This window comes from Culex pipiens, chromosome 3 (assembly GCF_016801865.2).
Source record: "Culex pipiens pallens isolate TS chromosome 3, TS_CPP_V2, whole genome shotgun sequence".
NCBI lineage: Eukaryota > Metazoa > Arthropoda > Insecta > Diptera > Culicidae > Culex > Culex pipiens.
The window spans coordinates 140,742,738-140,756,899 of record NC_068939.1 but is presented as its reverse complement, the minus strand read 5'-3'; the positions used below and the strand labels follow the sequence as shown (position 1 = coordinate 140,756,899).

The 14,162-nt window shown below is 35.6% G+C and overlaps 1 protein-coding gene across 3 annotated transcripts in view; it reads right to left on the bottom strand.

Moving 5' to 3' along the window:
• LOC120417512 (uncharacterized) overlaps positions 1-14,162 on the bottom strand; it is a 165,387-nt gene that overhangs the window by 68,366 nt on the left and 82,859 nt on the right. For 2 of the 3 annotated variants that reach the window (XM_039579591.2, XM_039579592.2), the window contains exon 4: positions 10,502-10,952. In XM_039579591.2, coding sequence (XP_039435525.1) covers positions 10,502-10,952 — 451 coding nt within the window. Of the gene's footprint in view, positions 1-10,501; positions 10,953-11,254; positions 11,766-14,162 lie in introns of those variants that run through there. The other variant, XM_039579593.2, reaches the window with a different exon arrangement.

The window sequence follows — 14,162 nt, the reverse complement described above, 5'->3', positions numbered from 1 at the left end:
AGGTTTAAATTAGTCTTTTATATTCTATGTAAGATCAGAATAGTTTTTCAAATACCGTTCTGAAAACATAATATTAAAAAGTGTCTTCTCATTCAATTTTGAACTAGCACAATTTATTCGAGTATTTCCAAGCTATTTTTCTTACATTTACTCATTGTTACTCGAGGAGGATTTTTTTTTACAACTAAGCCGTTGCCAAATTTTTCAAAGTTTTTGGCACTTTTTTCATCAAATCAAATTCCGGAAAATCAGATTTGTAAAACTTTTTTTTTCAATTTTTGTTTAAAATTTCAATATTTTTTTGATTTACAGTCAACTGAAAAATATATTTTTTTTTAAAAATAAACTTTTCTGTAACGCTTTATTTAAAAAAAATCTATGTGTACATTAAGAATAACTTGTATAAAGGTGTGTTTTATTTTCAAAGTTTATGTTTCCCCTTCCACCCCCTTAACATTGGACCGAAAATCAGGGGGCAATTTTTTTTTGTAAAACTTTCAATTGGCAATGGAAAGAGAAATCTGAAGGCATTCTCAAGCATTGATTTTCATATTCAGCATGTTTGGGCTTGTTTAAAAAAAAAAGATTTTTTATGAAATTCCAATGTACAAATAAATAATCCCGCAAAAATTTGTTTTGTCAAATCTTTAATATTTTGGAAACATTTAATTGCAAAACAACTGAGCAGGTGTATAAAGCATTTGAAAACTTTGAAAATAGCTTTCAAATAAAGAAAATTTGCTAAAATTTCCTACCTACCTTGCTCCTGGCAAAAGATACAGAGTGCATAAAACCTGCCTGAAATGTAAAAATCACGTTTTAGACCAGTTTACAAAATGCTGTAGTTTTGCCAGAAGCAGAACAGGACCATGTGGAGTATGACCACTTCGTGAATGTTTTAGCAAAATCCTTTGATTTGAACGCTATTGTATTAGAATTGGCAGAAAATCAAAACATACAAAAATCAATTAACAAAAAAGTTGGTTTTCCCGTACAAATTCCATACAACATTAAAATGCTACGCGGAAAGCCTGGTCTTGACAGATTGCTCCCAAATGCTTAATTACAATTATACAGCTGTTTTCGAAAATTTTTACATGCAAACGTCAAGCCACCCTAGTACCAAAGGTAATTTGAAAGAGTTATGTAATTTAAAGGTTTAAAAATCGTGCCAGAGCTTTGCACCAAATGTCCCATGAAAAAAATATTTATTATCATGTCTTGTGAAACGATGTACATTTTGAAAATTCCGAGAGTAATTTTCATCAAAATTCACTACAATGCTCTCAAACTTTGGTAAATTTCAACGAAGGTTTAAATTAGTCTTTTATATTCTATGTAAGATCAGAATAGTTTTTCAAATACCGTTCTGAAAACATAATATTAAAAAGTGTCTTCTCATTCAATTTTGAACTAGCACAATTTATTCGAGTATTTCCAAGCTATTTTTCTTACATTTACTCATTGTTACTCGAGGAGGATTTTTTTTTACAACTAAGCCGTTGCCAAATTTTTCAAAGTTTTTGGCACTTTTTTCATCAAATCAAATTCCGGAAAATCAGATTTGTAAAACTTTTTTTTTCAATTTTTGTTTAAAATTTCAATATTTTTTTGATTTACAGTCAACTGAAAAATATATTTTTTTTTGAAAAATAAACTTTTCTGTAACGCTTTATTTAAAAAAAAATCTATGTGTACATTAAGAATAACTTGTATAAAGGTGTGTTTTATTTTCAAAGTTTATGTTTCCCCTTCCACCCCCTTAACATTGGACCGAAAATCAGGGGGCAATTTTTTTTTGTAAAACTTTCAATTGGCAATGGAAAGAGAAATCTGAAGGCATTCTCAAGCATTGATTTTCATATTCAGCATGTTTGGGCTTGTTTAAAAAAAAAAAGATTTTTTATGAAATTCCAATGTACAAATAAATAATCCCGCAAAAATTTGTTTTGTCAAATCTTTAATATTTTGGAAACATTTAATTGCAAAACAACTGAGCAGGTGTATAAAGCATTTGAAAACTCTTTTTGATTTAAATGTTGAAACCGTGGCTTGTAATTTGTAATTTTCAAAAAATATTTGCAACGGCCTTCAGAGTTTCCAGCAGGGCTTTAGACTGGTAAATAATTATAAATTACTAAATTACTCTTGTTTTATAGTATTAATTCATTTATGTATTAGTAATAGACGATTATTCGGGTACCGTAAAACGGGGTGACTTTGACAGCCGGGGTGACTTTGATAGGTTTGCGATTTTTCCGCAAAATGAAGAGTACAATTAAAATACGTAAGGAATGGTGCAGAAACATACTGACCGTGGTAGAGAAGTGTTCAAAGTACCTCATGAAGAACTTTTCATAAATTTTTGAAAAGTTTATTAAGTTAGTTAACTATAGTTAAGAAAATGTGGATGAAAGTCATTATTTTAAACTTCTCAAAGTGTCATGATTTTCTCAATGAACATGATTTTTAATCGGGAAACGGAATGCATTTTCGGATTCTTTGGACAATTTTCCATTAGGAGAAGGTTAAATAAGTTTGTAAATAATAAATAATATGTGATTTTGAAACACAATTAAAAAAAAACTCCAAATTTATAGGCAAATTCAGTTGAACAAATTTCATGTAAAATGTGAAAACTTGTGATTCGTGCTTCGAATTCAGTTTAAAATGCAATATAAATCGATAATTTTATAAACAAAACTATTTTTAACAAATTTCAGGCAAAATTCCGACATTTTAACAATTTTACCTAAAATTTATATGTATTTTGTTAAAAAGCTTATAAACTTAGTTAACTTAATATAAACATTGATTTTTTTCTTACAAACTATATCAGCTACTTTAGTGATGGTACATTTAACGTACAAATAAAGTTTGAACATCTTAAATATGATTTTAACAAGAAAAACTATGACTATCAAAGTCACCCCGGAATTAAAACCAAGAATTTTTAACGTAACTATTTTTCTAAACACTATTGAAAAAACTTTTTTTCCAAAATAGTGCATGGACTTTGTGTGGCCTACCCCAGTACATGTTTTAAAAATAATAATCTTGAGAAAAACCTTACCTGTTGGAAAATATTCTAAAAACAAATTGAAATCCTATCAAAGTCACCCCGGTTTACGGTAATTAACATTCCAACGCCCAAGGCTCCAAAAAAGATGGAACGGTAACTTCAACTCGCTGGTTCTCGGGCATAACTCAACCAATCAAGATGATTCTTCTTTCCAGTGATTTGTCAGGATGTCTAGATGATTCTAGAACTTTGCAGAACTTAATTTGAAATTTTGCGATCAAAAACATCGTTCCAACTTTTTTTTTCGAGTGTAAAAAAAAATCGCCGAAAATTAGGCTCGAGAACCAGCGAGTTGAAGTTACCGTTCCACCTTTTTTGTGAGGCTTGGGCGTCCGTGTAAGTTGGACATGCGTTGGGCGTTCCAGTGTTAAAAGAAAATTATCAGTAGTTTAAGCAAAGAATGAGAATTTAAAGTTATTTATAATATTTTAATCGGACCCGAATGGATCTCCACTTAAGTGGTCCTTAAACGCAAAAAAAGTAATGAATAAATAATTAATATTGTATAAGCTTAAGTGTAAAAAAGGTTTGCAATTGCCCCAACAATCAAGCCTTCAGACAGTTAGTTACGAGTAGGAATCTTGCAATCTAGAACGCCAAGGCAATGCTGTAGAACAAACAATTTATTTAATTTATTTTTCAAATAATATTCTTGAAATGCATTATACTAAACCGCAATTGACCTAAGTGTCACAAAATCAAATCAAACCAAGGAGTGTCTGATATCATTAATTACTCTAAATGCACTCTACTCAGAAAAGTGTCCCAGTGGTTTATAAATAGTTCCATAACTGTAGTTTATATTGCAAAAAAAAAAATTACAAATTTTACTTGCTTGAAGAAAGATGAACTTATTTTGACCTCTATAAAAAAATCATTTTTTCAAATAGGGTATCCCACCTAACCTTAACGTGAACTGTCACTAGAGCAAGTGGGATGGATTGTTTGTTTACACGCAAGTTGGTTGGCTGTTTTTGAAACCGCCTTGAGCCCTGGGTATTTAAAACATCCAAAAAGCAAAAACTTAAATGGTTCAATAAACCAGAATTTCACTTTTCATCGTGATTTGGTTAATACCAACAAATTTAGAGTTTTTTTGAATAGGACCTATAAACATATAAAACACAATAGCTTTTAGGACCTATTCAAAAAAAAAAAAAAAAACTGGAAATGTCAACTCCATCATAAAGTTTCAGATGCCTTATGTGCCAGATGTGCTGGTATTTCGATTTAACTTTGTGATTTTTAGCATTGTTACATTATTTTAATTTAGTTGTGGTTGATTGTTAAGGCCTTTTTATGCTTTGTTTTAAATTTTCTTGTAATCATAGTCATAGTATTCAACTTTTTTGACATATATGGTGTAGAAAACCTGGAGTTTAATTGAGAACGGCTATCACAAAGAAAAAGAATAAATCGAAGCACGAGAATTGTCAAACGGAGGTTCCAATCGAGAAAAAGCTATTGTCTGTTGCTCGATTGGTACCTTAGTTTGTCAGTTCTCGGGCTTCAATTGGTACTTTTTATTTGAGTTGTTCGTTCTCTAATAATCCAGGCTCTGTAATATGGTGGAGTAGTAATATATTCCTGCCAAAAAGGTAAATATTATGATCGGATTACATGATGAAATTACCTATATAAATATGTATTAACAGTAGATTTTCAGAAAATACCCTGGTTTCATCAGTAGCCCTCTTCTGGAATCACTCATAAAATCATAACAACATTGCACGACGATTCGACCCCAATCCAGCCACAATTTGATGCTGTCACCACACAACTGCCCCAAAATCTATCACTGTCCTTGACTTTCAATCAGCCATATTTCATCGACCACCCAATCACACCCAGACCGGGAGGTTAACGATCCATGAAGTAAAAATCGGTTGGAAAAATCAATGAATCGTCCAAAACAAACACGACCTAAACATCGCGGGTCTGCACCGCGATCGTTGGGTTAAATTAAGATGCTGGCCCAGATTTTCCCAGCAAAACCCAATAACTGAAGCCGTCGTTGTTGAGTGTTGAGAGTTGTGCGGGTGAAATTTTGTGGTGGCATTTACCGAAACTTGCTCGGAATCATCAACAGTAGCAGCAGCAGCAGTATCGACCGGACAAGTGTTGTGCTTGTAAACCGCGCTGTAATGAACCGGAGAGGTTTTTGGAGTTTTCGCAAAAGCGATCCATGGGACTTCAACGGCACAGTGCTGTTACGTGCCGTTTTGGACAAGGGGCCCATAAACTGGGAGAGAATAAAACGGCCATCATCGTTTCGTGTGGGTTTATTTCGAATGGCCGATTACTTGTGTGTGCAGTTTTATTTTGGCAGCAAAAAAAATCCTGCAGTTCTTCAGCCCAGGAGTTGCACTTGGCACAGCGCGCTTACATGTGCGATTATGTCCGCGGGCGCAGATGATCATCTTCGTTAGGCAGATACTATGCCGGGATTTGGGGAGGGTATCTTAACGATCTTCACCGCTGGCAACACTGTTGCTGCCAACACGGGGGGAATGTAATTAAACGCAAAGCATTTTTTTTCTTTACGAACTCGGATTGTATAAGGGTGCAGAGCAGAGATACCTTGGTCGAAGGTATGTTTTTTGGTTTGTTTTCGCACGCACGAATGATACGTGATGCAGCGATGATGGAGAGTCATTTAGATTGAGGCAGATTGGAAAATTTGAGCGCCTCGTCAAAAAGGTTTAGATAATCCTTTTGGGAAACAGGTTGGTGATTTGCAAATCAGCGAATGAGTGGTTGAAACGCCGTTGAAATACTAAAAGTTTGAAATGCTGTAAGTGAAAGTGAGCCTATGTTTGTTTTTCTAAATAAAAGTTTGTAAATATTCTACATTTCGTCTTTTGAGTGCTATCTTGTGATAACTATTATTTGATATATTTCGAGAAAAGCGAGTTTTAAAGATGGTAAATATTTTCAAAATAATGTACGATGCAGTCAAACTTTTTGAAGCAATCGGTTTATACTATCCCGGGCAGAGGGTAATAACAAAATTCATGCCAATGAATGAATTTTTTTTGGTGCCTTCGGTATGCCCAAAGAAGCCATTTTGCATAATTAGTTTGTCCATATAATTTTCCATACAAATTTGACAGCTGTCCATACAAAAATGATGTATGATAATTCAAAAATCTGTATCATTTTAAGGAATATTTTGATTGATTAGGTGTCTTCGGCATAGCTGTAGGTATGGATAAGGACTACACTGAAAAAAAAAAATTTTAAATGATTTAATTTAATTATTGTAATTGAATTATGCTTTAATATGATTAAAAAGCTTAAATCTGCTGTTGGAATTTCAAAAAAAAAGTTCTGTTGCTTCGAATTTGACATGATACAGATACAATACAGATTTATTTGTAAGAAAATACAGATCTGCCATAAAAAAATCTGGCATTGTTGCTTGTCACTAAAACTTGATTTGCAAAAAAACTCAATATTTTTATATGTTTTAGGGGACATCAAATGCTAAATTTTTAGAAATTTCCAGAATGTGCAAAAAATCTTTGATCAAGTTATGAATTTTTTGAATCAATACTGATTTAAAAAAATAGAAATATTGGTGAAATTTTTCAATTTCATTATTCGATGTAAAATCGAATTTGCAATCTTAAATTGTGGCCCATGTTTGCCCACATCTGAAAATTTTTTTTGGAGAGCTGTGAAATTCTCTATACTTTGCTTTTTTGAACTTTGTTGAAATGTACGACCCGCATTTGCTGAGATATTTCTATGCAAAGGTTTAAAAGCATGAATATTGATGTTTTCTCAACAACTAATGGTCCGATTTTTAAATGTTTAAATATGGTACATTCGGAAAAATTTTCGATCTTCTCGAATAAATATTTTCAAATTTGTTTAAATCAAGCCCAACATTTCAAAAGGGCCAAACATTCAATATTACTTTATTAGTTTACTAACATTTTCCCAAAATATGGTGGAATTTGATAAACTCTACCTTAAATGGCAATCGTTTGTAAATTGACCCATTCTCAACCCTTAGAGGGGGTGACATTGGGTCAAATGGTGCTCAAATACAAAGATATGGAAAAAGTCATGTGACAGTGCGTGGCCGAATGGTTACGCTGTCCGCTTTGTAAGCGGATGATTCTGGGTTCGATTCCCATCTGCTGCAACCTTCCATCGGATGAGGAAGTAAAATGTCGGTCCCGGCCTTGGTTGTTAGGCCGTTAAGTCATTCCAGGTGTAGGAGTTGTCTCCATGCCATAAGTACAAACATCACACCAAACCAAGCCTACTCCGGTGGAATCGCTGGCGGCGGTTGGACTCGCAATCCAAAGGTCGTCAGTTCAAACACTGGGGTGGAAGGTTCCTTGGAGTAAAAAGAGGTTTGGGTGCTCTCTCCATTCAAGCCTTCGGAACCCTAAGTTCGAGCAGAAACTTGCAAAAGAGACCACAAAAGACCCGGGGGTCGTTAATGTGTATGTTTTTTTTTTTTTGAAAAAGTCATCTGGTTCGAGGGAAACGTATTGACATGCTAAAATGTTTGAAGTAGAGATTTTCGAACATTTGAGTACTTTTTGATTCCAACAAAAATATAAAAAAAAGTTGAAATTTTAAAAGGACAATTAAACAGCTGCCAAAATGACAGGATTTGTTCTAGGAACGATATTTTTTCAGCTTGATCAACTTGAGATGTCCCCTACACAACCCTTATAATAGAATTTAAATAAAAACACGTTGACCCAATCTCACCCCCAGACCCAATGTCACTTCCACTGACGGTATTATTTGTTTTGCCCATGCCTTGCATGTCTTAAGCTCTCTTTGTGATACTTTTTGTCTGAACTTTGTGATAATATGACTTGACATTTTATTTTTCGTTTTTCTATATTTTTTGTTTTATTAAGAATTCCGAAACCTTTCAAAACAGATAAATAAAATGATAATTATAGTGAGGACATCACATACACTTCTTTCGCCAAAGTGAATGTTACGTTACATAAGCCCAACGTGAAGTGCAGTGTGGCCTTCAGCAGCCAGTCGAATGAGCGCCATCATTTCGACAGGCTCATCCCGCCCCAGACGGTCAAGATGATTAGTTGCGATAAGAAGAGGCTCGACCGACACAAACGCAGCACAGAGTTCATCTTTATTTAAGAAATTCGGTGCCTATTTCGGAACAAACCGTTTTGCGGTGCGATGGTCACCAGCAGCATTTCATAAGTACACTCATGTGTCACTTGGACCACCACGGTTGGAATGTTGGGCGTTGCTCTTGTGTAGCAAGTTGTAAAAATCGTGCGAGGCTTTTTTATTTTGGCGGGGTGAGGGTCATTTTTGAAATTTAATGATCAGATTATACACGAATGCAATAAAATTTCGGGTAACTCAATGTTAATCTTTATTTTTTGAGAAAGCTTTGTAGTTACACAGAAAAAAAAATGTTGGTAATCAGGAAATAGTGACAGATTTTGTGTCAAAAAAATGTGTAATATTATATCAAGAATAATTATTGGTAAATATTCATCAGTATTTGATGAATATTCATCAGGTTCACATTTTTACATATTTGTTAATGAAATAATGCTCAAAAAACAGGTAATATTCAACCTACCAAATTTTCAACCTTCCTAAATTCATTTTTTCCTGTGTATCTTAAAATATTCACTCATGCATGGTGGTATAATCTACTTAATGAACTTTATTTACTTCATTACATCAACTAGGGTGAAGTATTTGCATTCTAATAGAAGTTGAAAATTACATTTTCAATTTGATTAGAGCGTCCAATTTCTAGGGGTTACAAATTCCCGGGAAACGGGAAATTTCCAACAAATCTCCCGGGAATTCCACGAATTCCCGGGAAATTTGAAATTCAACGAAAATTATTCTGATCCTGCTTCTTAATAATATTTTGCAACAGAATTTTTTTATGCTGTCTTTCAAATCGTACCAAAATAAAAAAAAATATGATTAGTATTTTTTGTTGAGAAGTATTTTTTAATCAAAGTGTTTGGAGAGTGAAATTCTATGCTCCACAACATTAAAATTGCTTTTAAATTTGTCTCAGTGACCATAACGCTAAAATAATAACAAAATATCATGCAGAAATAATGTTTTTCATTGCAAATTACTTATTTCAGAACAAGTATTTTCAACTTTTGAACAAATAGATAATAATTGAATTTGCCTTAAAAATCTAATTTCTAGCGCTATTTAATTTGAAACACTATTTCATGAAACCAAACTCAAAGTTTTACAATATTCGAAGCGAGTTTTTGAAATATGGTTGTATTCTTCGGGTAATTTTCTTATGATTTTTCACTGTTCCATTTAAGGTACGATTTTATTTGTTCTTATAAATTAATTAGATTAAAATAATTTTTATAGTGTAGAAGTGGTTGCAATTGATCAATATTTTTTAAATTTTAAATTTATAATTTCAAACAGTTATTTCTCGAATACCTTTAAACAAATTCTTCTCAAACAATCCTTTTTTGAAAATGTAACTATATCTATTTTATTTTCATCCAATTTCGTCAAGGTAAACAAAAATGGTGAATATCTTAATTTCAAACGATATAACAAAAAAAAATCGTTAAAATAGGTTGTCGAAAATGAAATACCGTAAACTGGGGTCAATCGGGACACATGGGGCGAATTGGGACAGCAGTTTTAACCATGTTGGAGGACAATATTTTGATTTTTCTGGTTGGTTTCGGTTAGAACAGACTCAGGCCAACAAAATGCAAATTTTAAAAGCTTTGAGTGCTCTAAAAACTGCTGTCCCTATTCAGACTGTAGTCCCGATTCACCCCAGATTACGGTAGGTAATATTCATTTCATAATAGCGTAATTTTTGTTGCCCAACATATAAGCAAATTATATTTCTAGTTTTGAATGTTTCAGAAATAAATATTATCCGAATTAAACCTTGATATGAAATTTACAGACAAGCTGATTAGTTCAATATGAACAGTAGATAGAAATGAATATAATCAAATCAGGTTCTCTAATTATTATTTTTGTATGAGTTCAAAACATTGGTGCCAAAAAGGTAGGAAAATGTATGCTCTCGTTTGTATTTCAGAAAATTTACAAATTTCCCGGGAAACGGAAAATATTTCTTTCCGGGAAATCCCGGTAATTCCCGGGAAATTGGACGTTCTTAATTTGATTTGTCAATTGAAACGAACAATCAAATCACAAACTGTTTTTTTCATTAAATGGAAAAAAAACTTTATTAGACCAGAAGTTGGATGATTGTAGAACCCATTACATCTTGAAAATTTTAATTGTATTGGCAACAAGTTTGCTAACATTTGGTCTCCAGCCTTTTGTCCAAGACTATGTCTTGATACACTATAAGGGTTATCATCTCTTGTCTGTGATATTCAAGCTCAGTTACAGTAAAAAAAAAAAAAACAAACAACTCACCCCATGTCCTGCCCCACTCAGGTACAGCTGCCACAGCGGCTCCTGCAGACCCACCAGGCTGGTCACCTTGTCCTTCAGCGGCAGCGAGCCCAGGCATCGCACCTGAAAGGTCTGCCCGTTGACGGACGGAGCCGCGGCCGCTGCCGCCGGCCCATCCCCGTGCTCTTTGGCCACATCGTTGAACATCCGCTCGATCTGGGCCTGGACGATGTTGCTCGCGGAGCCGCGACTGCTGGTGCCACTGCCGGGACCGCGCAGGTTGTTCGCGACCCCGCTTATGTCCAGGTTGTCCCGATCGTTGATGATGGCGGCGCCGCCACCGCCGCCGATTCGGCTGACGCCACTGATCGATCCGGCGCCATGGATCGAGGACGATCGGCGGCGACCTCCGGGGCCGGGCGGGCCCAGGTTTACCGAGCTACGATCGTCGAGCCGTTGGCTGAGGATCGATCTAGAATAGGAATACAGGGTGTCATCGTTAGCTGCTGCTGCTGCAAGGTATTTGCCGGGACCGGGACCGGGACCAGGACCACCGCCAGGATGATGGAGTTGTTGTTGTTGGTTGTGGTGGTAGTTGGTGTTAATCGGGTTAATAACGGGACCATGGAGGGTCGGGGTCGCACAAAAGTGCTCCCCGGTGCTGTTATAGTTATTAGTTATACCACTGCCACTGGGATTTTTGCCAGTCCGAGGACTGTCACTGTTATCGTAAAGGCATAGCTGGTGGATTAGGTACACGAAGAAATCACTAACGGTTTGCCACATTGAACCGACTCGTGCGGAGAATGACCATCGGAGGCACACTGCGTGTTGCACATGTGGTTCGCGCAGACTTGATCCCCCAAAGATATATTCGTTTCGTCTCAAGAGGACGATCGACTCCCGCTTCTGAACCCCCGCCGACCCACAGCTGTCACAGATATGTCACAATGTCGATCAGCACGCCTAAGCGTTTGTCACCCGCGCCCCACTAATTGGCTTGTCAACTCGGTGCTCTTAACCGTCAGGGTCTTCTGATCTTCAGCCCAAGCCCAGCGATCGCGCGCGTTACTACTTTCGTTATCGGACACACACACGCACACACGAAACAACGATCAATTATTTATGATTGTCGAAATTCGGCCAATTAAATGCAGCCGCAACGGCAAATCGATCACGACCAACTCTCGAAAACAAAAAAAAAAAACGATCTTCAACGAGTACCAACAATCACTAGACAAAACGCGCGCGCGAGGTCAGAAATGTGCGTTCCGCACGGCACCAGGTTCGGATGGGTATTGAACGGCCGCGGCCAACCAACGGGCCCATTTTCCTGCCATGGGCAGCCTAAACGAAGAAGATCGGCCTTTTTTTCCTTTCGTCATCCCTCTCGCACTCTCTCTCTCTCTCGCACACTCTTCCAAGGCCTCACCGCGAAAACCGGCTTGACCTTTCTCCAGGTGTGCCGAAACGCGGCCACGATCGTCGACCAGCGAGCTTTGAACCGATTCGGCGAAGCTTTTTCAAACCAAGCTGCAACTTTGAGCGAGTCATGCGAACGCCGTGTTTCAGTTTCAAGCCGTTCACATGGCGTGCAGCGCATTTCTCGATCGACGATCGAGCATTGTAGCACCCGTCGCCTACCTTCAGGGGTTTAACCTAACCGGTGAGCTTTTCGTCGAGTTCGCGAATCGGTTCGTCGTTGTGACCCACTAAGCTGCTCGCGTTGGAGGACGAGCTGTGAAGGTTGAGAATGGAACTGGACCTAGGGCAACAGCTACAGCAGAGCGTGTGGGGAATGATTGGAAAAAGTTGTGGATAAACCGGGAAAACTGGGATGAAAGTAAACGTGCGACGACGACTGGGACAAGTGTTCTAGTTCGGGATCGGGTTTTGCGTGTAAGGTCTGTAGGGAAAATAGGCTAGGCGATTTATTGCTGATTGAGAAATAGATTGCCAAGAGGTGGATTAATGATATGCAGGAAACGGGAGGAAAAATGAGTTACATGTTTTGAGATAAGCGTGGCAATAAAGATAACGAAATAAAATGGCACTTGGTAAAAAAAAACACGAAATTTTAAAATGATTAATTGTGTTCTAAATGAAAAAATGACCCAGATTTTAAAAGTACATTAAATTTCCCTTAAAATGACAAGCTCCAAAAAAAATTTCAGTCAAGTAACGGAAAATGGGAGAATTTTTGTAACTTTTGTAGTATTTTTTTCGATGAAAAATACGTTTTTTTTGAAATTCTGAGTACGTCATATAATCGGGCGTCTAATTTTACATAAAAGTCCCTTTTACACCAAATTTCTATCTCATCACCGTTTCATGCTGCAAATTATCAAAAACTCCTCTTTTTTCGCATGTTCAAAAATGAAAGGGGTCGTACTGCCCCTCCGTCACGAGATTTTAAAAAAAAACGGACCTCAGATTCGTGATCAGGGACAAAAGTTACCTCGTTGGACAAAGTTTCACCCAAATCGAAGAGGGGTCGGGGCAACTTTTCCCGATTTCGTGTGAGTTGGTGAGAATTACCCATATTTGATAACGTAGTTTGTTTCAAAGCATTAATAATCGAAAATACTAAAATTTTCATAATTTGCAACAAAGGTTTCAAACGAGGCGAAATTTTGTATGCTTTTTCAATTTTATTAGATTTTTTTCTGTAATATACTAAAATTTTAACAAAATACAAATTTTTATAATTCGCAATATGGTTAAAATTCGAAGTGAATTTTGGTATGCTTTTTTCCGTTTTTTTCCAGCTTTTTCAAGGTCCTACTGTAGGAACATATATCTGGGGAGTGGGATTCTGGAGGAAGTGATAGAGCCGTATTTTTTTAATGTACTAAAAATATTTTTAGTTTTCAATATGGGAATCAAATGATTCGATATTTTGAATTAAATTTTCACAAAATACCGTATTTTTAGAAAATACATACTCAATTTTTCATAATTTGCAATATGAGTATAAAACGATTCGAAATTTTGGATGCATTTTCACGGGTTTAAAGTTGTTGAAATTAAAATCTTAAATTTTCATCAAATACCGTAAATACTTTAATTACTGCAAATTATGAAAATTTTAATACATTCGTAAAAATACGGTACTTTGTGAAAAATTAAGTATATTGGTAAATTATGGTGTTTTGTGAAAATTTTAGTAACGATAGAACTATCGTTATCGTTATCAAAACTTAATTTCTTTTTGTTAACAACCTTGGTAAAAATATATGTCATGAATTTTGGATTCATCCTTAATATAATCATACAAACTCATAAAAATCCATCATATGATATACAATCGATATTTTAGCGCATTGATTATATTTTGAGGGCAGAATTTGATTCAGTGATATAGTTGGGCATTGCCCAATGGGCAATTTTCGAATTTCATTAGAGCTTTTCAGCTTTCGCATTAAAGTTTTTCAAGTTTTTATAAAAAATAGCAGACAATTTCACAAAAATTTCATTTTCTAACATAGGACATCGAACCAACAGTTTCGGATTCCCTCCACATTTCTTGAACAAAATGGGTTATATTTTTAAAACAATCTACATCAAGAACTAAAAAGTGAGGAAAATGCATGTGGGACATTTGTCCGACTCTATCAACAAATTTGTGAAGTCATTTATATTGCCAATCTCATGTTGATTGTGAAAAGCCTTTTTTGAAATT